Genomic DNA, 24688 nt, shown 5'->3' with positions numbered 1-24688 from the left:
TTTAAAACACACCTGAAAACATATGTCTTACCCTTCTCGAGGGTTCCAACACCCGAGATTCCACCAGACGATAGGAATTCCGAGGCCGGACTCGAGCCGGGTATTACAGGAATGGTCAAGATATGCGAGTTTGGAAAGACCTATGGATTATTAATGATAGGCAGTTTTTTATAGAGATTTTGTCGATTAATGGTCTAGCTAATTTTACAGGATTGATTGGTCTAGATATTAAGAGTTGGAATATTGATCTCCTTTTTAAATTGCTTATACTCATTTATGTGAACAAAATTCTTGAAATTTCTTTATGTGCGTCTAACTAGGAGGATAGACTTATTTAGTATTTTAATAAATCAGGTAGATATACCATCAAATTTAGTTATCATGTTGATGTTTATTCCGATGATTTGATAGTTAGGTATACTACTCCTAATGAATGGAAGCATGTTTAGAAGTTACGTATACCTCTAAAAATAAAGAATTTCATATGGAGGCTCATGAGGAGAATTTTGCTAACTAAGTCAAATCTAAAATTAAAATCAGTTGACATCGATGGTAGTTGTTTTTATTGTACAAAAGATGAAAGCGTTGATCATGTTTTTTTTCATTGCCCACATGCATGATAATGTTGCCAAATTTTAGGCTTGCAATTAAATTTACAAATACATAATAGCTATGCTACTTTTCTAAACTCGTTTTTGCAATTCTCTAATCATGAGTTAAAAGGAAAACTTTATGTTGTGGCTTAGAGTATTTGGTTATGCTGTAATTGGTTACTCTAATAGAATGTACATGCTAGTGCCAATAATGTGGTGGTCCTAAATCTTAAAGTTTTGGATGATTGGAAGAATATTCGTACACCTGATAGAATGAAAACTTTAAAACAATGAGCCCTAGGTCTTAAAGTGTAATACCCGGCTCGTTCAGGCATCGGCATTCCTACCGTCCGGTGGAATCTCGGATGTCGGAGTCGTGTTGCGGGGTTTTCTCAAGGTTTTCTAACCTGTTTGTAAGTGTCCTGTCCAGCCTTCTTTTGCATGCTTTGTGTGATTCTTCTAAGGGCTTTTAGGGGTTGGTTTCGGAGAGGTATGTTAGCATTGTTTGGCACCTCATGTGAGTCCACCTGTGTAGGATCGGACCTGAGGAGAGGTGTTTAGCTCCAGTGTGAGCGTTGGCCCAGAGTTACCTATAGCTTGGTCTGTTACATAAAGTTAATTATACGGTGATTCAGTGAATTTTTTCCTTGATATGATACAATAATATATTTTATCAAGTTTTATAAAAAATGCATTTAGTGTTCATCAATAAGTGCAATGTTGCACTTATTACAGGTATATTTAAATTCATTTATCTATCACATTGACACTCTATTGAGCATTCCCGAAGCAGCATTCTCGTTGAGCGTTCCATCGATTGAGTAGAAAGTTCATCACATAGTTTATCAATTGAGCAAGGAAGCTCATCGTGAGGTTCATCAATGGAGCAGATGAAGTTCATAACGAGGAGACTAATTCATTAATTGTACCGACTGAACCCATTTATTTCATGTAAAGGTATTGAGTTTCCAATAAACTCAATTCTAAAATTTAGTATTTTGGCGAAACTAATAAATTCTGTTGTGTTTTTATAGTTTGTAGAGGGAGAGATTAGAACTTATATAATCATGAAGTTTCCTAATGGAGAGAACGTGTGAGCTCCCCAAGACAGAGCTCATTGTCTCTGTGTGCTCCTTTGCACTCTCCCTTCCTTTCATCTCTTATATTTTGCGTCGTTCAAATTTTGTGTTTCTTGAGCGAATCATCCATTTTTTCTTATTATTTAGAGGATATTTTCATCAATAAAAATTACATAATCGCTAGTTAATGATCAATTCACAGTAAAATATATTTTTTTATAAAAATATTATTTTATTAAAAAGAGATGAAAGTGAAAAATTAAATTGTTATATAAAATTTAATGAGAAATTAGTTTATGGATTTGATCAAATTTTAAAGATATTAATATAATTTATTTTTGATTATTTTATATATATCACGATAAAATAGATAAATGAAAAAAAATGTTTTTTTAAATAAATTTTAATTAATAAAAGAGAAATTTTGAAGCCGCTAAATTTGATTTGTTCCTTTCCAATTTCAAAGCATACGGCAAATTGAAATAGTTTTACTATTTTGTTTTGGAATTTGGGTCGTGTAGCCACTAGCAATCTGTGGTCGGCACGTGAGTATCTCTTTCTCCGTTACAGGGCTCCTTGGAGGATGTTTGCTTAGAATAGACCAATGAACTTGAAAACAATACGACAATACAACAATAATAATAATTTAAAGGATACCACGTCACAATATAAAATTTTGATTTTTTTTTTTAAAAAAAAACACTACACTGAAAATAATTGTATAAAATTCAATGAAATTAAATAAAAATATTTTTTCATTAATAATAATTATTTTTATTAAAAACAAAACACACAATTATTATTATCAAAATTATATAAAAAAAATTTCTGTACTTAAACAATCAGCTCTTATCATTTTTATAAATATGAACTCTTACATGATTTTACCTTTTTCAAATTTTAACCATTGTTTTTCATAAATAAAAGATTTTCATGAAACAAATGAAATAATAAAATATTGTCTGAAATGCAATTTTCACGCTTTTCATGTGTCGCTGAGCAATGATATATCGTTATGTTTACTTTTTTCCTCCACGAGATTTTCAAGGCAGCAACTTAATTATATTGAGAGAGATTATGAGTTCTGACACTCTGTCTTGTTTGTTGCACAGATTGAATCAGAATGGATATAATATCAATTTGATTAATATTTAAAAAAATTATGATTTAATTTCTATAATATTAAAAAATTATTTAATCTCTTTATTTTAAAAAAACATTTTAAAATATTTTAAAATTTTATTAATTAAATTTAATTATTAAATTTTATATTTTTAAAAAATTCATTAATTAATTCTTTAAATTTCTAAATATTTTTCCTTTCATTTTCACTCATTTCCTTCCATTTTTTTATTTTCTCTTCTATTTTTTCATTATTTTTTTTATTTTTTCTCTTTTTTATTTTATTTTCTTCTTTTGCTTTATATTATATTTTTTCTTTCTTTTTCTTCTATTTCTTTTCATTTTCCTTCTTCTATTTTCACTCATTTTCTCTCTCATTTTCTTTCACTATCCTTTTTTTTTATTTTCCTTTTTTCTCTCACATTATATTTCTTTTTTCTCTTCTTTTCTTTTATTTCTTTTCTTCTTTTTTTTCAGTTTTTCCTCTATTTTCTATCATTTTCCTTTCTTTTTCTTTCATCCTTTCTTTCATTTTCTTCCATTCTCTCGTATTATCTGCTTTTCCTTTCATTTCTTCTAATTCCTCTTATTTTTTTCCTTCCTTTTTCTTCATTTTCTCTTCATATTTCTCTCATTTTCCTCTCTTTTTTTTCATTTTTTTTACTAATTTTCTCTCCCCTTTTTCCATTTTCTTTAATGTTCCCTTTTCCTCATTTTCTCTTAATTTTTCTATCATAATTTTCTTTTATTTTTCTTTTTCCCCTCAATTTCTCTTTTTTTCTCATTTTTATCCATTTTCTCACATTTTTAATTCTATAATAATTTTCTCATAAATTAATATAATTTAAAATACTAAAATTAATATTTAATATAAAATACATTAAAAAATAGTTTAATATAATTTTTTATTATATTTTTTAAAATTTATAACAGGTTATATTCTCAATATTTTTTTTTATCAATTTAATAATAGATTAATAATAATTTTAATTTCATAATTTTTTATTTTTTAAATTTTTATTAAATTAATAACGAATTTCAAATGCTTTACTAAATTATGTTACTAATATATTACTATTAAATTAATAATAAGATTCATTAATGGATGGTAATTCCTTATGTTAGTAATAAATTTTTTTATGAATTAATAATTAAAAAATATATTATTAATTTAAAAAAATTTTATAATGTGGTCAGGATTACAAAAAATTATTATGAGTAAATTTGGTTGTAAGTATATTTGAATAAATCTGAGAGATCTCATATTTTATTTCTTCGATCTCCAATCTCCATTTTCAATAAAAAAAAGTTATCTCTCCATCCCCATTTAAAAAAAAAAAAAAAGCTTTGGAGAGACATATATTATTAGAAATTTTTTTATTAATTTAAAGTTTGGCGTAAATAGGTTATATAAATAAAATAAATTGCTTTTTTAATCAATAAAATATATCTTAAAAAATATAAATTAGTAAAAGTTTTTTAAATAAAATAACTGATATATACAATGACGTCATCTCTTATATATAAATATTAATGTAAAATTTGTTATCATGTTTTGTAAGCTTAGTCAAAAATGATAATTAAGAAGTTATAATTTCTCAAATCAATTATTTGATTTTAGTTGTTATATCATTATCTTTTTTTTTTTAAAAAAAAAAAGAAAATTATATTCTGATTAAATCCCATATCACTAATAGATTTATTTATTATATATAAGAAGATTTTTTTTTTTTTAGAAAAAAGGAAATCTATTGATAGTTGCTTCTTTGATGCATGGCAATTGTTGACATATAAAGGCAGTCAATGGCTTTCAGAAAGAGACGAGTCAACTTATTATCCTATCCATCATGACCTTAATTCACAATAACATATTCTTAATATCTTTCTAATTTATATAAATGAGTAAATTTTTTCTTTTTTTCTCTATTTTTCAGAGAGGGATTTCTCTCAATGGTTGTGAGGAATCTTTTATTACTATTGAGCTTGCAGCCGTCTCTGTCTAGAAGTGTGTTCTTTTCTTTACTCTTTCGCATGAGGGTGTACATAGTTTTTATGTATTTTTCTTTTGATAAAATATGAGTATAGTGTGAGAGAGTTTTCTTTCTGTTTTACTTTAGTTTATGTTAGGTTACTTTTATTTATTGTTTTGTTAAGCTTTAGGCTGAGTTTTCTATCTACATGAATCGAACTCTTTCTTTGAAGACGAATGGTAATACTATTTAATGGTGCTGATGTTTATTTCTATTTTTTCTCTATCGAACTAATCATTTTTATTGAAATTTTTCTCTGTTGATTCGGGATAGGACTAAACATTTAGTCGGTTCGATTTAAAATCAAATTAAACCAGTCTGATTCGATTTAATTTAATTCATTTTTTTAAATTTTTTTATTAAAATCGAATCGAAATAATCGAAATTTTTAAAATAAAAAACTGAATTAAATTAAAATAAATAAAATATTAAACTAAAATTTTAAATTAATTCGATTCGATTGAATTTTTAACTCCTCATTGTAAAGGAAATCAGTTAGTCAATTTTGTATCTTAACTAACCCGTTAGAATAGCTCTACATCTAACTAAATGCCAGCACACACTCCTTCAATTCTTGGACTGTGGCTAGCTCAGGTTTTCTTTTGTATATATGTACATCAACAGTAACGATTTAGATATACAAAAATGGAATGAGGTTGCACCTGTTTATGCACCTCCACCAACTAAATTCTTAATTTATTTTTATTTTGCTGGATTCTTCAATCCTTTTCATGGTATCAAAGCCTGGTTAAGGTTTATTCTCTAATCTCTGCATTCTATACCTTTGTTGTTTGAGATTAGCCAATAGATACCAATGATGACTCCTGAGGATTTAGCGAAGATCATCGCTGCTATAAACACAAAGAATAGCGAAAATGATCTGTATCATGTTAACAATTCCGACGCTCCTGGATTCAGTCTCGTGAACACTCCTCTGAGAGGGCCCAATTATCTCTCTTGGAGTTGGTCGGTTCAAATAGCTCTCAGAGCTAAGAAGAAATTGGGATTTATTAATGGAAAAATTAAAGTTCCGGCACTTGATTCAGATGATTATGAGAAGTGGTTAACGGCAGATAGCATGGTTGTATCATGGTTGCTAAATGCCATGTCTAAGGATATTTCTGACGCTTTTGTATTCTGCAAAAACGCAAAGATACTTTGGGACGAGTTAAAGCACAGTTATGGCGAGAGCAATGGGCCAATGATTTACCAGATAGAACGAGATATAGCCGGGTACAAGCAAGGTAGTAATTCTATGACAGAATACTACACAAGTTTGAAGAAGAAGTGGGATGAGCTATTGTGTTTAGCTCCACTGCCTGTTTGTTGTGAAATTGGTACCGCAATTACAGATTATGACAGCAATAGGAGATTGATGCAATTTTTGATGGGATTAGGAGATGAGTATGACAACGTGAAGAATCAAATTCTTTTGCAAGATCCTTTACCGTCAATTAATAAAGCATACTCCATGATCATGAGTGTGGAGAAACAAAGAGAAGTGCAAATTGATAGCACATCTTCCTCTGAGACTACTGCAGTAATGCTCGCTAGAAGAAATTTTTCTGGAAACAGAAGCAACACGGGAACTGGAAATAACAGGGCTTCCTTTCCATCTCGAAAAGAGGACAAGAAGAAGCAATATTGTACCAATTGCAAAGGTGCATGACACATAGTGGACGATTGCTTCAGTCTTCACGGATATCCAGATTGGTTCATTGAATTACAGAAGAAAAGAGGGGTGGACGTCAGAAAGTATCTCAGAGCTAATAATGTTACTCGTGTTGCAACTGATGAGACACCATTACAGCAGTCAGGACTGCAGCAGAAAGGAACTGATGGTCTCGATAAAGGGATGACAGATTTCTTGCAACAAGAATTTCAAAAATTCCTCAACTCCAGAAGTGGCAGTAATGATCAAGATGATGGAGATGTCAGACACGTGAATTTTGCAGGTACTTTACTCAATTCAGTTTTTACTAGTATTAATTTTAATTGCAAGGATAATTGGATAGTCGATTCGGGCGCAACTGATCATATCACACCCCACCTCAATTTTTATGATCAAGTTGTTAAATTACATCCACCAAAGACTATCCGACTGCCAGACAATTCAACCAGATTAGTAACACACATTGGAAATATTAAATTGAACTCCAGAGTTATTTTATACAATGTTCTATATGTTCCTTCGTTCAGTTGCAATTTATTGTCAGTCAGCTTGCTTGCTAGGACTTGTGGTTTATCTGCGCACTTATTCCCTGAATATTGTTTATTCCAGGATTTACAGACTAGAGAAGTATTGGCCAAAGGAACAGTGTTTGAAGATCTTTATTATTTGACAGCATATTCATTTAATAAACAGAGCAATTGCAATTCTGTTAGCCATTGTTCTGAGCATAATAACCATCTAGCTATGCTTTGGCATGCTAGATTAGGACATGTTTCTTTTAAAAGGTTGAAACATATAGATGGAGTTGCTAAATGTGATTATGCTGAGTTAATGTGTCCTATTTGTCCTGTTGCTAAGCAAACAAGGCTGTCTTTTCCTACAAGTATGATTTCCAGTGAGAATATATTTGATCTTATTCATGTTGATTTATGGGGTCCGTATAAATTGAAGTCTATTACAAATGCGATCTACATGTTAACAATAGTTGATGATTATAGTCGTTTTTGTTGGACTTATATGCTGAAAACTAAAGATCAGGTGTTGCTTGCATTGAAATCTTTTTTTCATTATGTGTTTACACATTTTGCTAAACGGATAAAGAACATTCGCACCGACAATGGTACTGAATTTGTTAATGTTGCATGTAGTACTTTCTTGCAAGACCAAGGCACTTTACATCAACGAACCTGTGTTTACACTCCACAACAAAATGGAGTTGTAGAACGGAAACACCGAACTCTTTTAAACATCGCCCGCACACTACTTTTCCAATCCAAATTACCTGCCATTTTCTGGTCTGAATTATTGTTAGCAGCCACCCATATTACCAATCGGTTGCCTTCCGAAAACTTACAGTGGCAAACTCCTTATGAAAGGTTACATGGTAAACAAGTTGATTATACTTATTTTCGGACAATTGGTTGTCTCTGTTATGCTACCAACACCAAACCACACAAACACAAATTTGATCCCCGGGCTTTCCCATGTGTTTTATTGGGTTATGCTCAAAACCAAAAAGCTTATAAACTCTACTGTTTGACTACTAAAGTCATTATTGTTTCACGAGATGTTATGTTTCAAGAAACTCTTTTTCCTTTTCATTATACCAAACCAGAGGATGTTACAGCTTTTGTTTTACCCACTTGTTTATTTGATCCCAATTATACGCCCCACCAACAGCAGTCTTCTATTACTCCTGCTTCATCACCAAACACCGACCCACCACTTGAACCCGCACCGCTACCTGAAACTAATTCCGTGCCTTTGGGTCTTGATAATGATCTTCCTGACTGCTCTTCTTTTGATGCTGATAATACTGTGGGAACTGAAACTGATTTGGCTATGGGAACTGAAACTGATTTGGTTGTGGTACCTGCATCTCCACAACCGGTTCGTCGAAGTACACGACTGAGGAAACCTCCTGCCTGGTTGACTGATTATATTACCCATAATACATCAGATTCCAACATTCATTTTTCCTCCTCTCATATGTTTTTTATTGCCCAGCTATCTAAAATCAAAGAACCTTGCAATTATAATTATGCTAAAACTGATATGAATTGGGTAAATGCTATGCAAAAAGAATTGGATGCTTTAGAACAAAATCATACATGGATTTTAACTGCTTTGCCTCCTAATGTTAAACCTGTTGGGTGTAAGTGGGTGTACAGGATTAAATATAATGCAGATGGGAGCATAGACAGATATAAAGCACGGCTTGTCGCCAAGGGGTACAACCAGTTGCTTGGTCTCGATTACAATCAGACTTTCTCTCCTGTTGCCAAGTTAGTAACAGTAAGAATTTTCTTAACTGTGGCAGCCGCATATTCTTGGCCAGTGAAGCAACTTGATATCAATAATGCTTATTTGCACGGGTCCATTGATGAAGATATCTACATGCAAGTTCCTCCTGGTTATGACAAAGCGGAGAAGGGCCAAGTTTGCAAATTGCAGCGATCACTTTATGGGTTGAAGCAAGCCGGCAGGCAATGGAATAAAGAATTGACAGTCAGTTTGATGACACAAGGTTTCAAACAATCTTCTTTCGATCATTGCTTGTTTACTAAGGGTCATGGCAGTTCTTTTATTGCTATCTTAGTTTATGTTGATGATTGTTTGATTACTAGTCCTTCGGCCACCTTAATTACTGATTTGCGGCATTTTTTGGATAAGAAATTCACTATTAAAGATCTCGGCGATGTTCAATACTTTTTGGGTATCGAGGTGGCACGTTCGGCATCAGGAATGTTGTTAACACAACATAAATTCATTACTGATATTATTCAGGATACAGGTTTGCAGGATGCCCGAATTACAGCTAGTCCGTATATTCAAGGCATTAAATTGAGTAAAGATATGGGACAGCCATTGCAAGATGCTGAGATTTACCGGAGACTCATTGGTCGGTTGCTTTATTTATCCATGACCAGGCCCGATATTAGTTATGCGGTTCAGCAACTTAGCCAATATATGCAGGTTCCACATACTATGCATCTCAAAGCTGCTCTCACCGTGGTGAAATATTTGAAGGGAACTAGTTACATGGGATTATTTTTATCAGCAACAAATGATTTGAAACTCCGAGCCTTTTGTGATGCTGACTGGGCATCTTGTGTTGATTCTCGTCGATCCGTTACCGGGTATTGTATTTTCTTAGGTACTTCATTGGTTTCCTGGAAGACTAAGAAACAGAATACGGTGAGTCGGTCTTCTGCTGAGTCGGAATATCGCGCCATGGCATCTACTGTGTGTGAGCTTCGGTGGTTATCTTCTCTTTTGACTGATTTTCATATTACTATTGTTCAACCGATACCGTTACATTGTGATAATAAAGCAACCATACATATTGCTGCTAACCCAGTCTTTCATGAGAGGACAAACCACATTGACATTGATTGTCATGTGGTTCGTACTCAGCTGCAAGCAGGTTTTATTACCACTCCGTATCTTCCATCCTCCTTGCAGCTTGCCGACATGTTTACGAAACCTTTACCTTCTCATTCTTATTCTACATTTGTGTCCAAGCTTGGGTTGGTTGATTTCTCCCCAACACCAGCTTGAAGGGGGGTGTAAAGGAAATCAGTTAGTCAATTTTGTATCTTAACTAACCCGTTAGAATAGCTCTACATCTAACTAAATGCCAGCACACACTCTTTCAATTCTTGGACTGTGGCTAGCTCAGGTTTTCTTTTGTATATATGTACATCAACAGTAACGATTTAGATATACAAAAATGGATTGAGGTTGCACCTGTTTATGCACCTCCACCAACTAAATTCTTAATTTATTTTTATTTTGCTGGATTCTTCAATCCTTTTCACTCATCCCTAGACTGGTGGTGTTAATCAATTTGATTGTAGAAGCCTTTTCTTTCTTTTTCATTAGCATCTATCGTTATGCTTAGCCCCTTTTGTCGGCATGCATGTGGATCTCCTACTTCTGGCACTACGCTACTGTGATTTGGAACAATTGTTTGTTATCTGGCCTTTATTGGTCAATCTCCTCTGCTCTTCAATAACTATTGCAGATTTGTTATCGTCGGTAATAACATCTTAGTTTTCAATAAAAGGTTGCAGTGCTCTTTCTTGTGGTGTTACCGAGTCAAGAGTCTTGGTTCAAGTCCTTCTTGCTTGTATGGTGGGCTGTATGGCTCTTTTTAATAAATAACTTTTATCTTTAAAAAAAAAATTATTATTCAAAAATAGGTTTACATGGTGAGAGATATTCTCTCTCTTTTTCACTATTATGGGGTAAATAATATTAGAATAATTAAATAGATTGAAAAATTAAAATCAAAACTTCTCAACTTACCTTCTGATTGGCATAAATGTGAAGAATTGAATATCGTTGCCCTATATATTAATTAATTAGTTTATTTAATAAAAAATCTAAAAATTTGGAAATTTTTATATTTATATTCTAAATTTAAAAATTTTTATATTTCTTTTTTGGAACTGCAACCGTTGCAAGCTAAACCAAGCAATCTAACTTAACAACCCTTATATAGAATTTGACCGTTGGAAAAAAGTCACAAGCGAATGAATTTGGGGAAATTATCGAATTCCCAATTTGCTTGAGCTGGAGAGGCGGTGGACCACCACCACCACCATATCCGCCACCAGATGGCAGCCACATGAGACTTACATGCAAGCAGCCAAATTTGATAAGACACAAACCTTAATCTTCTTCCTAATACTTTTCGTACTTGAAGAAAATTTTTTTTCCTTTTCCTTTCAATTCAAGCTTCAATCTCTATTTGCTTATTTTTCACCTTTTTTTCTTCATACATTTTGTAAAAAAATCATATTCTCCATCAAATATGAGTTGGTTAATCAGTTTCGGATACACGACGCTTGGTAATTTTTTGTTTGTTTTTTAATTAAATTTTTTTGTAAATATTATTAAATTTAATTTTTTATTATATTTCGACTTGCAAAACGGACTTGTAGTCGTTGTGAAAAATTCTAAAAGTATAATTTAACGTGATGTTTTTAACTTTTTTAAAAAGCAATGGTATACCGATAATTGTTGAAATTTTAGCTTTTTGTTACTGTTTACTCTTTGTGATGGAATTTTTACTTTTTAATAACTGTATTTCTATAAACTGTTTGCAGATAGTTTAAATTTTTTGATTTACACATTTAAATATTTTTGAATTAAATTTAATTTTAAATAATTGTAAATATTTGTTAGACTCTAAAACTAATAATTCTGTTAAATGGGTTCATCGTCATGCCATTTTAAATTCTAATTGCTCATATTTTAATTAGAAAATTTATTAGATATGATATTTTTTTTTAAATAATATTTTTATTTATTTAATAAAATTTTATTAATATAATTGATAGTTTTATTTAAAAAAAATAAAAAAACTCGCAGCGATTAAATTATTAGATGATTATGGCATTAATTTTATTATTATTATTATTATTAATGAAGCAAAAGCAGCATTAATGATGTTTACTCTTGAATTATTAAAAACCTAAAAATTTAAATCGGATCTTTTCGATCCATTTTAAATTAAACAATCTTTAAATAATGTGATTTTCTCATTTTATTTAAACTCAATCACGTGATTAAAATTTTATTATAATAAAATAATTGATAAATAATAGTTTTTATTATTTTCCAGATTGAAAGAAGAATTGGACCACCATCAATTAATATAACATTTGCTATTTTGATTAATAGATGCTGATTTGATTTTTCTTTCCGATAACGAATCTGCAAAATATTTATTATCCTTCCATTTGAAATTAAAAATTTTATAAAATTTTTTCTCATTTCAAATTAAAATTTTAATTTAATTGAATTTTTTTATAAAATTTTTATTAAAATAAAAAATTCAAAATTTTTAACTTAATAATTCATTCTAATTAATTTCTTATAAAATCATTTATACCAAATGAGAGGTATTTATATTCATTTAAATTTATTTTAAATGAGAGAGGTATATGTATTCACCTAAATTTGATTACAATTTACTAAATTAACTTAATATTCTTAACAAAAAAAATCAAGTTATTTAATTTTATATATTTCAGTTAATAATAAATATAATATATATTTACTAATAATTTTATAAAATACTTAATATTATTAGTTATTATATATTAATATTTATTTTATTAGTTATTATGAAATTTTAATTTAAGTATTTTTTTATTATATAAATTTGAATATTATTATTTGAAATTTTATTTTTTAAAATATTGAGTTTCAAAATTTAAATCAATTTATTTTAATAATTATTTATAAAATATTATTATTAATATTATTTTTTTTAATAATATATCAGTTCATTCTCGATTGAGTCTCTAACGAGTAACGATCACAGGAGAAGCTCCCCTACTCTTAATTCTATTTGAAGCAGCATCAAAATTAAGCTTAACATACTTATCAGGAGGAGGCCTCCAAATTCTAGGGACATTAATTATCATCAGACGAGCTTGCTGGAACTCTTGAAAATGAGAGGGCACTGAACCAATAATGTCCCAAGTTGAACTGCCCTTTGTCTTTGAAGATCATAGCAATAACATTCGAAGAGGGAAGAAAAGCAGACCTTAACCCCAAAGGAGATATAAGTTAAAAGGAAAAAATTATTTTTTAATATCTGAGATATAACGTAATTAATAGATTTATTTTTCTATTTTTAAAATTTAATATTTTTGTTCTTAAATTTAATTTCATCAAAATTATAAATTTTTCTATAAAAAATAATATTGCTAGTAACAGAAAAAATGACTGAATTACCTTTTTTAGAATTAACACTTTAATTTCTGAAATTTAATTTTTATAAATTTATAGACTCATTTTTTAAAAAATTAAAAAAAATACATTTTCACTTCTAAAGAAAAAATACATTTTCACTTCTAAATATTAGATAACACAGTAACCATATACAATAGGCTCAAGTCTAGGGGTATAAACGAATCGAGCCGAGCCGAGTTTTGAAGAGCTCAAACTTGGTTCGTCAAAATTTTTTCGAGCTCGAGCCGAATTCGAGCTTTACTTATATCGAACTCGAGCCGAGTATTAAGAAGTTCAAGTTTGGCTCGTTTAGCAAATGAGCTTAGAATCGAGCTGAGTCTCAAATAGTTCACGAATAATTTAATTTATTTAAATGTATAATGAGTTTTAGTTTAAAACTAATAAGTTTAAAACTAAAATAATTTTAGATAAATAAGTATATCTACAAATTAGCATGTAAACTTATAAAAATGAGTTTTTAAATCTTAATGATCTAAATATATGCAAGTTTAAAAGTGTAACTAAACTATATAGAGATGAATTTTAAAAAATTCAGATTTGGCTCATGAAAGTATATGCAGGGTTTAGTTTATTTCTCTTATGATAGTAATTTCAATTTACTTAACGAGACTGTTCACGAGCCTATTCGCGAGCCTGCTCATGAACTCAGAAACGAGTCGAGCTCATGAGCCTTAACGAGTCGAATACTATGAAGTTCAAGTTTGACTCGTTTACCAAACGAGTCTAAAAATTAAGGTCGAGCTTGACTCGTTTAGAAATCGAGTCGAACTCGGTCGAGCTTTTATCGAATCGAATCTCGAATAGCTCACGAACGGCTTGGCTCATTTACACCCCTACTCAAGTTCCAAATAGTAACTAACAAAGCAAACAGGTCCAATTATAAAATTTTTAAATTTAACTAAATTAATTTTAAATTAAATCTCATGATAAATTAAACTATAATAATTATTTAATTTTTATAATATAAAAAATTATATTAATTAATTTTTTAATTTTAAAAAATATATTAAAATAATGTTAATATTTTAAAAAATTATTAATTAATTCGTTAATTTTAACCGTTAAATATTATAAAAAAATTTAAATTTATACAAAAGGTTTAATAGTAAATTTTTAATTAAAATTTTTATTTTTATTTTATTTAAAAAAAAATTAAATATATTTTTTAAAACTAAACTAACTTAATGAGATTCCACCAGAATCCAATTAACTATACTTAGAGTCTCTATATCTAATGGGCTAAAAACCTTAAATTAGAAATGTTAGGCCAAATCGCTAACTGGCCTATAGATAGTGTATGTGCAATGTGGACTCTAGTTACGCATAACTCGAATATTTTTATTTATTTTAAAAAAATATTATTTTAATTTTTGTGTGTTTCTTTAGCTTATTTATTTATTTATTTATTTTGTATTTTTATATTATTTTACCTGATAAAAGAGGACTTATAAATTAATCACAATAAATCCATATTATAAATTAAATTATACAAATAAACTTTAAATATCAAAGGTGTTTTCCATTTTTATAATTTTTAATTATTTAAAATTTTGATAAATGAAGTATTTTTAATGTGTTTCTTATTTTATTTAAAAAATAAAAATTTTTCTTATTAATTAATTGACTCGCATTTATATAAATTCATGAAAAAAAAAATGTAGGTGTACCTAATAATTATGTTAGCATGATAATAGTGTTATTATGTCGGTCAAGGCTGCTCAATCACCTACATGTAACTGAAGCAGATATTTATGGCACATTTAAATTATGATTCTTGTAGTGGACTTTCTCCGATTCCTTCTCAACTACAATTCACAGCTCAATGAGCCTCTTAATTTTGATACATTGCCCTCTTTGAAATTAATTGTTAAGTTTCAACTTAATTAATAAATTAATTTTTATATTTATAAAATTAAACACTTCAATTTCTATAAAATTAATTTATTTAAATTAAAAATTATTTTATTTATAATTCTAGTAATCAACCAATAAAAAATATAAATATTTTAAATACTTAAAATATTCTCATAAAAATTTACATTCTTTCTAATATATATGAAGAATTTTATATTACATCATTACATTTTGATATTTAATTTTTAGTATAATTAATAAATTAATTATTATATTTTTTTTTAAAAAAATTAAATCTCTCAATATTTAATACATTTAAAATTATAATTTTTATATTCATTATAAACATTGATTCAAAATTAATGGATAGACAATTTTTTTTTTTAAATATAATTTTTTTAAATATTATTTATAAAAATTTATAATATATTTAAAAAATTTTAAAGAAAAATGAGTATAAATAGAGAATTTGAATTTAAAAGAGTGTATTATTAAAATATATATTTTAAACTCTGTATATACTTTAATTTTGTAATGTAACAAGATAAAATTAGTGATGCATATAATAATATTTTTTTTAAATTAAAATTAAATAGTATTTTTTTTATTCTATAATTTTTTGTATAAATTAAAAAATATAATTTTTATTAACTTTTTAATTATACTAATTTTAAATATATTAAATTTTATTAAATATTAAAAAATATTTTGAAATTTTTTTTATAAATATGATAAAATTAAATAAGATTATAATAATTAATTTATATATTATTATAGTTAAAAAAATAAATAATAATTTTAGAGGAATAATAAAAAAATGATAAAAATTAAATAAATTATTTTATTGAAAAATATTTTAAATACAAATTATTTTCTTTTTAAATTTGAATGTCTAAATAATTAATTATATTAAATTATAAAAATTAAATTGTAATTTTCTTAAACTTTTTTAAAATTAATTTCAACAAAAGCCAACCTACCACGAATCCAAGCGAAGCTTCCCAACCAACACCTGGCATACCACACCCATAACCGTCAGATCCAGTAGGTCCAGAAATCAACGGATCTAGATACAAGAGTCACACAATAACAAAAATTGCCCACTTCACACCTGATCATTCCCGGATCCCAACCCTGGCTATAAAACCCCTACTCCCTTCCGTTTCTGATCTCCTCTTTTCTTCCCCTCTCCCCTCTCCCCTCTCCCATCTTCTCCCCAATTTGAGCTCCGGCAGAAGGAAAATCAAACAAAAATGGAAAATTGAAACAGAAAAAGAGCAGAAAAGAAAGAAGAAAGCTTTTTATTTTTCAATTATAAGCGTAATTTAATTTGTTATTATAATTTGTTAATGGGGGACGCGTTTTGCTCGGACTGCAAGCGGCAGACGGAGGTGGTGTTCGACCACTCGGCGGGGGATACCGTCTGTTCGGAGTGTGGATTGGTGCTCGAATCGCATTCGATCGATGAGACCTCCGAGTGGAGAACCTTCGCTAATGAGTCCGGCGACAATGATCCCGTCCGTGTTGGTGGCCCCACTAACCCTCTCTTGACCGACGGTGGTCTTTCCACTGTCATAGCTAAGCCTAACGGTGCTTCTGGCGAGTTCCTTTCCTCTTCCTTGGGTCGCTGGCAGAATAGAGGCTCCAATCCGGATCGGGGGTTGATTTTGGCGTTTAAAACTATAGCTACTATGTCCGATAGGTATCAAATTTTCTCTTTTTTCTTTTTTGAAAAAAAGGATTAGAATTTCTTTTCAGATTTTAATTATTTAAGCTGGATCGCTTATTATGGTGTTGCGTTTAATTGGGTTGTTTTTGGATCGTTGGTTAGCTATTATAGGAAAGGGATTGATTGAATTTTAAGCATCTTGCGCAGATTTTTTGTTGTTCAGAATTTGCAACAATAAATCAATGGAATGCTCGGATTTTTTTTTAATTGTTATTTTTTTGAGTTTGTGAAATTATGCCGTGTTTGGGCAATCCGATAGGGGAGTCGTACTGATATTGCATTTGATCTTGAATTTGGTAGGGTATTGATGTCTTCTAATGTTGAATGCTGTTAATTGAGTTCTTAAGTCTGTAGTTCACGAGATTGAAATTCAGCTGCTTAATAATAATGATGAAGAAGTGATTAACACTTCTTCTTCTTCTTTATTAAATAAGAAAAGGAATAGGTACTATCATGAATTCTTTGTTTTGTCTGTAAGTTTCTGCTTTCAATTAGATAGTCGTATTATTTGATGGCAGTAATTAGTTTAAAGAAAAGTGAACTATTTCAAAATCATTGCTAAGGTGAAGTAATTTTTTGATTTCAGGTTGGGGCTTGTTGCAACTATAAAGGTATGATACTGACTAAATATTTATGTTTCTGCTGATTCTGTTAACTGTATCTTTATTGGGGAATTAAATTACTCTTGTTTGCAAGTATACTTTGAAGTTATTTATGGAGTATTACTCATTGAGGATGGGCCTTGTAGCTTGTTCCAAGGTGACTACTAGTTCACTCTGGTTTAAAATGCAAAAGCAGCCTCCTGATAGTAGTACTGTTGCTGCTAGCTTAGTTTCAACAGTGACCATTAAGTTCTAATCCCTTAATCCTACATGTTTCAAGTTCCAATTGTTAGTGAGATGGGGAATGATAGTTCCCAGGTTAAGGTAATTTGATCTAATGATCTGACAATGTAATGTTTCAGATAGATTTTGCTGATCTATACTATATAGTCAAAGCCACATAAGAGAGAGTTATAAAAAATCCTGATTCTGTGGATGACTTGAAACAGGCTGGAGGTGTTTCGAGTGAATACAACAAATTAACAACTTTGGCTTCTCTTTGAATTTGAAATGAGAAGGGGACTTCTCATTCTGGTGGAAAGAAACTTGGTTTTAAGGGAAAAGTGGCAAATTATTCTCTGTAGTTGATACTACTTGTTGAGTAGGCATCTAAAATTTTCCATGAAGAGAACTATCTTAAATATGAAAATTGTGTTGCCCTTATAGAGGTGGGAAAAGAAATAAAGAGATGGCAGCGTTTTTTTTTAATGCATTTTTCCTTTTTCTCTTCTTTTTTACTTTTCTTTGTTATTTCATTATTATTATTATTATTATTATTATTATTATTATTATTATTATTATTAAGTTTAAACTCTTGTTTGAAAAAGGGTTCCTTTTAGGCCTTTTTATAGAATCCTAATGCTGACCTTAGCCTTCTTTGGAAGTCCTATGGATGGTAGATCTTACCTTCTATTAAGTATAAAGATGAAGTAACATTGTTTCACAAGATCATTTTGTATTTAATACTTTATTTGTGTTTTTATATTTCTTTGTTGTAGACTAAAAAATCAATTTTAAACATTGTTGCTTGCACTAAAAACTAAAACCTTTTGTTTTTCTTCCTGACAACATATATTTGGAGGGTTTTTCCCTCTAGGGTGTGGCCCAAAATAAATTTCTGGCTGACCCAATGAGTTTGGGTTTAAGACTTGGTGCCTGTTCAGCACTGTGGTTTGAGGGCTAAAATAAGTTTGAAGAAAAACACTTTTTAGGTGCTGTTGAAAAAAGCTGTTTAAAAAAACTGTTCTGTTATTTTATTATTCTTATGTCTAAAATTAAAAAATTAGGTTTTGTTTCTTTCATGAAAAATATCTCTAGGAAAATATTTTTTTCTGCATTGTTTGGCATTTAGGATACTCAGTAAAATTGGTCAAGGGAAAATGACTATTTCTAAAGAAAGTAATTTTCTATTATTAGATGTGTAAAATATTATTTTATGTGGACCATATGGAGCTGTAGTTTTAAATTACTTTTTAATACTCTTTAACCAATATATTTTAAAAAATATTTTTCATCAACAGCAATTGCAACAATGATGCCAAACAAATCCTTAGTTAAGCTTAAGTTCAGAACAAGAGGCCATATTTTATTTTAGATTTGATTAAATCTGCAGAACTATAATTTTGAGCTATTTTGATTATTTAAAGAAATCTTCATGGTAGCACTGGCTGACACAGTTTGATATGGACTGATATGGTTTGCTACTGTGATTTTGGGACAGAATTCCATTATTTAACACCTGACAACTGACATCAGATTTGTTATTCATGTGTTTTGTGAATTGATTTCCTGTAATCATGCTTTTGTACCTCTAATGTTGGATTTGTGATGATCTGAAGGACCGGGCCAATGAGATATATAAACGGGTGGAAGATCAGAAGTCCAGCAGAGGAAGAAATCAGGATGCCTTATTGGCTGCATGCCTCTACATTGCTTGTCGCCAAGAAGACAAGCCACGAACTGTAAAGGGTACAGCCTAAGATCCTTTTAACATCTGGATGCTTCCTGATTTATCTTTCCCTATGTGTTTGAGCTTCCCTGAACCTGTGGATTTCAACTAGAAATTTGCTCCGTTGCCAATGGAGCCACAAAGAAGGAAATTGGCCGAGCAAAAGAATACATAGTGAAACAACTGGGGTTGGAGACAGGTCAGTCGGTGGAGATGGGAACTATTCATGCTGGGGACTTTATGGTGGGTTTCATAGAGCTTGAACCGCTTAGTTTTGTATCTTTATGCATGTGCAGTATTCCATATTGCTGGAGAATATGTATTGATTATTTCTTTACTTGCTATCAGCATCACTAATTTTATTCTCAACTTGATATGTAGAGGCGTTTTTGTTCAAATCTTGGCATGAATAACCAAGCGGTGAAAGCTGCACAAGAAGCTGTGCAGAAGTCGGAAGAGTTTGACATAAGGTAATCATAATCTTCTAGTAGTTACTATAGCCTCTATAGTAATGAAAAAGTTATTGATGCTATAATTACTTGGGTGAAGGAAGCTGGAATCTTTTGTCAGTTGGAATGTGTAGTTTATAGGACCTTTTTTTTTTGGGTGGATGTATGGGTAGAAAGGGTTTAAAATAATTGGCGGAACTATAAGATGATAAAAATTGTAAAAGAAAAAGCTTCTGGTTTACGATAAGCATTGCCTGTTCATGGAGAAAATTGCATAATGTTTGCTCTGTATTGTTTGCAATTATCTCTGTAAACCATTACAGAGATGAATATTTTTCACCTAGTTATATCCATTTTACACTACTTCCATCAGTTAAAAATTAGTTCCTCTCTTTTCAGCTTGCTGTCGGGCTAGGTGATTTTCTTTGCTTCTTATTGGTCTTGTGCTTTGATGCTTTTGTTGGAGTATCATTAACTTTCCTAATTTAGCATCTTATCTATGCTGTCTGAACAGTTTCTATGTGTGTTATGTTATCTTCCATGTTGTATTTTCTTTTCCTTATTCTGTAATAAAATTTCCTTCTATATAAAAGAGAAGTAGAGTAGCCTTGAAGCTGAGTTTGGGAAGCTTTTGAGGATCACTTTGTCTGGGAATGCAGTTGATATCATCCTTGATTAGGAACACACACATTCCGTTTCTTGGGTTCTAATGTTTTTCTATATTTGTTAATACTTCTTGCAGGAGGAGTCCTATATCAATTGCGGCAGCAGTAATTTATATCATCACTCAACTTGCAGAAGAGAAGAAGCCGAGTCTCAAAGGTTTGATGACGATGATCCTATTCCCTTAGTTCAAATGATTTTTTAAAATCTCTTACGATCTTTGGAAGCAGAACCCAGATACATGTGTTTTTATTTGATAATTGCTGTTGTGGGATGCAGATATTTCAGGGGCCACGGGAGTTGCTGAAGGAACTATCAGAAATTCATACAAGGACCTCTATCCTCACGTGTTGAAGATAATTCCAAGCTGGTTTGCCAAAGAAGAGGATCTTAAGAATCTCTGCAGTCCTTGAACTTACAGGAGTTGAGCAGAAAATAATGGGAATACCTAGACGTTTGAAAGGGACCTTAATGGATGTATTAAAAGACTGTTGAGACATGATGACAAGGGCCGTTTGTTTTCATTTTATTTGGTGGGGGTCCACACAATAGGAAAGCGAAAGTGTTTCAGCCACCCGTTTCTAAGTTCTAACCCATGCTTGAAGGAGCAACAACATCCAACTTTTCAGTGGATATTGATGTGCATTATGCAGTCAAAATCCACTTTTGTATTATTTCATTTGCAACTGCCTTTTATTTTTATTTTATGAGATTTTTGGGAAGGAATCATTTCAACCATCAAATGAAATTTGGGTCTGGATCCCTAGCTTCCCACTGGCTGTGGGTCTCTATTCAAATTGAAATTGTTGAACCTTGTCTGGTAGGTTCTGTTATATTTACTGCTATATCTGCCTGCTTATTTATCTCCCTCAAATACTTAGAATTGCTCTAGCAGGCTTAGCCTCATTGGAGTGAACTTGAGATATACCGTCTTCAAATCCTTAATTCCTTATACCAAAAAAAAGGGAAAAAACCCTTAGAATCTCTAGTTTACACTACATAGTAAAATTTCTGTAGTTTTTGTATAAAAATTGCAGGGCTTCCTTCCAATTGCTTTTTGGGAGGTAGAATCTTTGTTCAAGGGTAATAACAGAGATTGCAAGACCTCTGATGCACTATGTGAAGTCAATGGATGAGGTGCGGCTTTTACAGGCTTTAATTTAATTGATTCAAAAATTAATTTAGCATGGAACAAATAAATATTGATGTGCATGATGGAACTAATGCTATTTTGAAGGTAATTCAATGTTCAATTTTTAATACAATTGAGTTTTTTTTTTGTGGGAAGGTTATATTGATTTCATAAAAGAGCTAAAAGTTCAAATACACCACATGACTTGGCACAGAAGGGTAAGAGCTGTCGCCAACAGGGAGGAAAACTCAGAAACAGAGGAGAAGTCTTGATGGCTGAAAGGATAAAACCCATTGAAGCATCAGAAAGCGCAAGCTCCATAATCACCCAACATTTCTTGGACTTTATATGGTTGGGCCAGTTTGACAATCATAGACTGCCTCCCCTGCCTAGAAGGTCATTTTGATTGTTGCGGTCTGTCTGGCGATGGTTCCCTCGCCAGGTCGAAGCTTTTAAGCTGTTTTCTACAATTTCTTGGTTCTTTTTGCTTTCAATTTTGTGTGGCAAACCTTTGAATTGGGCCAATTTTTTTGTACTTTTAGTTTTGTGTATATCCTTATATCTCAAGTATCCTTCAGTTTGGAGATCCGAATACTGAGCATTGGCATGATACTAGATAATAATTAGGCTTGAACACTTCAATTATTAATTCAATATGGTGATTTTAATTGACTTTTTCATGATTAACTTTTTTCATCTGATATTTATCAAAGTATAACTATTTAATTTTTAAATTTTATAAAACTTAATTATTAAATCTTAATTTTATAAAATATAATTATTTAATTCCTAAAATTTTACACTCTGTATCAGTCATGTTCACATATAAAAATTAAATAGTTATAATCAAACTGAAGGATTTGATTTAGAAAAGAATTTCCCTTTTAATATATATCCTCTACAATCTAGTCATCTATTTCTCAAGCGTTCTATAAAGCTAAACCATTTTAGTTTATTAGGCCCCTTTTGAAGATGAAGATGGAGATGGATGGGATTTGTGCAGTTCCATCTTGGATAAGTGTTCATGAAAAACAAGCCACTGAAAAGAGACATGAGAGGTGGAGATAAATCCTTTAATGAGCTAATCCGTATAACATGTTAATCAATCCATTTCAAGGTGCTAGGAGCATTTATGAAAGATGGTATTTGCAATAATGTGGTCGGCGATTTTAATATTACAATTAAAGATTGTCTGGTGGAAAGATAAAGATGAATACCAAATTTTCCAAGAATGTAACTTAGCCATCTTAGTTCACAAATCATTGTTGCTACGGCAGAAGTTCTACTAGCAATTAATTACATTTTTGCTTATACGAAATTAATGTCATGCAAAAGTCGGAGGTAGATTTCTTGGACATCAGGCAAGTGGCCTAGACGGCATCATAATATGCTCAAATGTGGAGTTCTCGTCTGCTGGAAAAAAAAAGAGTTATGTGAACTAACTTAATTGTCGTATTACATAAGAAATGTCAACTCTAGTGAGTCCCAAGTACAACAATTTGTCTATGAGTTGTCTACATCTGTCTAATCTTCTGGTAATTCACCTGTCTTATTATCTAGTTTTAAAGCTTTAGAGGAAGGATGTGTTGTGGCCTTTGCATTTTGTAACCTTGTATCTTGGAGAATAACTAAGATATGTTTTCTCTAATTGAGGAACATCTCATGCTTTGAACATATTATTTTCAAACCTAAAATAGATTTTACATAACTATAAGTCTTTTATGATGAATTAATGATGTAAAAATTGGTTCACTATCATTTGCTCTTGCAATTAGTAACTCATCTACAATGCACAGAAGGTTACTGATGAAATGCATGTGTCCATAATTTGGTTGTCAGTTCTTCTAAGTTTGCGTACTCATTAAGATAGCCATGTATATGTGATGGTGCATATGATTCTACGTGTTGAGAAATGCTATAAACAGTCATTTGAAAATTAAGAATTATTACAGTAATATGCTTTTAACTATTGGATCAAGAAATATTATATGGGAATTCAATTTTTTTTTTCTAATGACTTTTTTTTTTCTTATATTTCAAGAAAAGCCAATAATTTGATAAATAATCTAATTTTCTTTAAAAAAAAATATGCAACTATATAATAGGGTATACAATGTTTAAATATGTTAGGCGATGGCCGTCGGATTCCTTCCATTTGAGGTGAGGTTGGATCCTAAAATAGAACGTAACGTAGGCCCAAAACTTATCAGGACTCTCTAAAATAAACTGGTCTAATGTCACATGCTCTGGCTCATATCCAAAGCAGACTGGACTGGCTACACACGCAAATCCATTAGATGATAGCCTAGTCTGGTTATACGACAAGGGATAGGAGAACAGGTCCAGTCACTTTGTAACTCTTTCGACATGCGTGCCGAGAGAATTGATATATCCATATGTACGAATCTGAGTGACATGACACAATAATAAAGAGGTGGTTATACATTTTTAGAGGACAAAAGAAAAAAAAAATAAAATAAGAGAGTCACTCATACACTATAAATCATATTTTTTGAATATCATACTATTATTATGCGTATAACACCCCCCTACCCAGTTATTTAATTAACCGAGCCAGAAACATCATATTTTATAACAATTCTCTTATTTTTACTTTAATTTATATCATGTAAATCATGATTTTTTTTCTTTTTTTAACCAAAAATCTGGCAGAGTTTCACCTGAAATATGGATTTAATTCCACCTATAAAGAGTAATATCATACTTCTATAAACTTCAACCTTTAACCCTCAAACTTCTTTCAACATCTAACTCAATTTCAACTCAGATCAAATACTTTATAAACTATATTATTAATCTCAACACAAAAACTTATACTAATAACCCATATTTACACCAAAATTAAAATATTCAAATATATCTAATTTAAACCATATATAACTTTATCTTAAAACTTTAGGTACATGTCATATTTTTAAAATTAACTTTATATAAAATTTACAAAATATATCCAAAATAGTTAATGATATAACTGGGTTGATGCAGATCTTGATCTACTGCCACTTGGATCTACAACCTGCGCG

General features: G+C 30.4%; 1 protein-coding gene across 1 annotated transcript; it reads left to right on the top strand.

The window, feature by feature from the left end:
- Window positions 1–16293: 16293 nt before the first annotated feature.
- Window positions 16294–21309, top strand: LOC110621045 (transcription initiation factor IIB-2). The gene is made up of 7 exons (XM_021765071.2): window positions 16294–16823; window positions 17437–17461; window positions 19291–19420; window positions 19513–19643; window positions 19782–19870; window positions 20592–20671; window positions 20792–21309. Exons 1-7 carry the CDS (start codon window positions 16471–16473, stop codon window positions 20923–20925), a joined length of 942 nt encoding a protein of 313 aa, XP_021620763.1. The 5' UTR covers window positions 16294–16470; the 3' UTR covers window positions 20926–21309.
- Window positions 21310–24688: the final 3379 nt, after the last annotated feature.

The sequence above is a fragment of the Manihot esculenta genome, chromosome 8 (genome assembly GCF_001659605.2).
Source record: "Manihot esculenta cultivar AM560-2 chromosome 8, M.esculenta_v8, whole genome shotgun sequence".
Lineage (NCBI taxonomy): Eukaryota > Viridiplantae > Streptophyta > Magnoliopsida > Malpighiales > Euphorbiaceae > Manihot > Manihot esculenta.
Note: the sequence above shows the minus strand (reverse complement) of the source record. Positions and strands in the feature narration are given on the sequence as shown.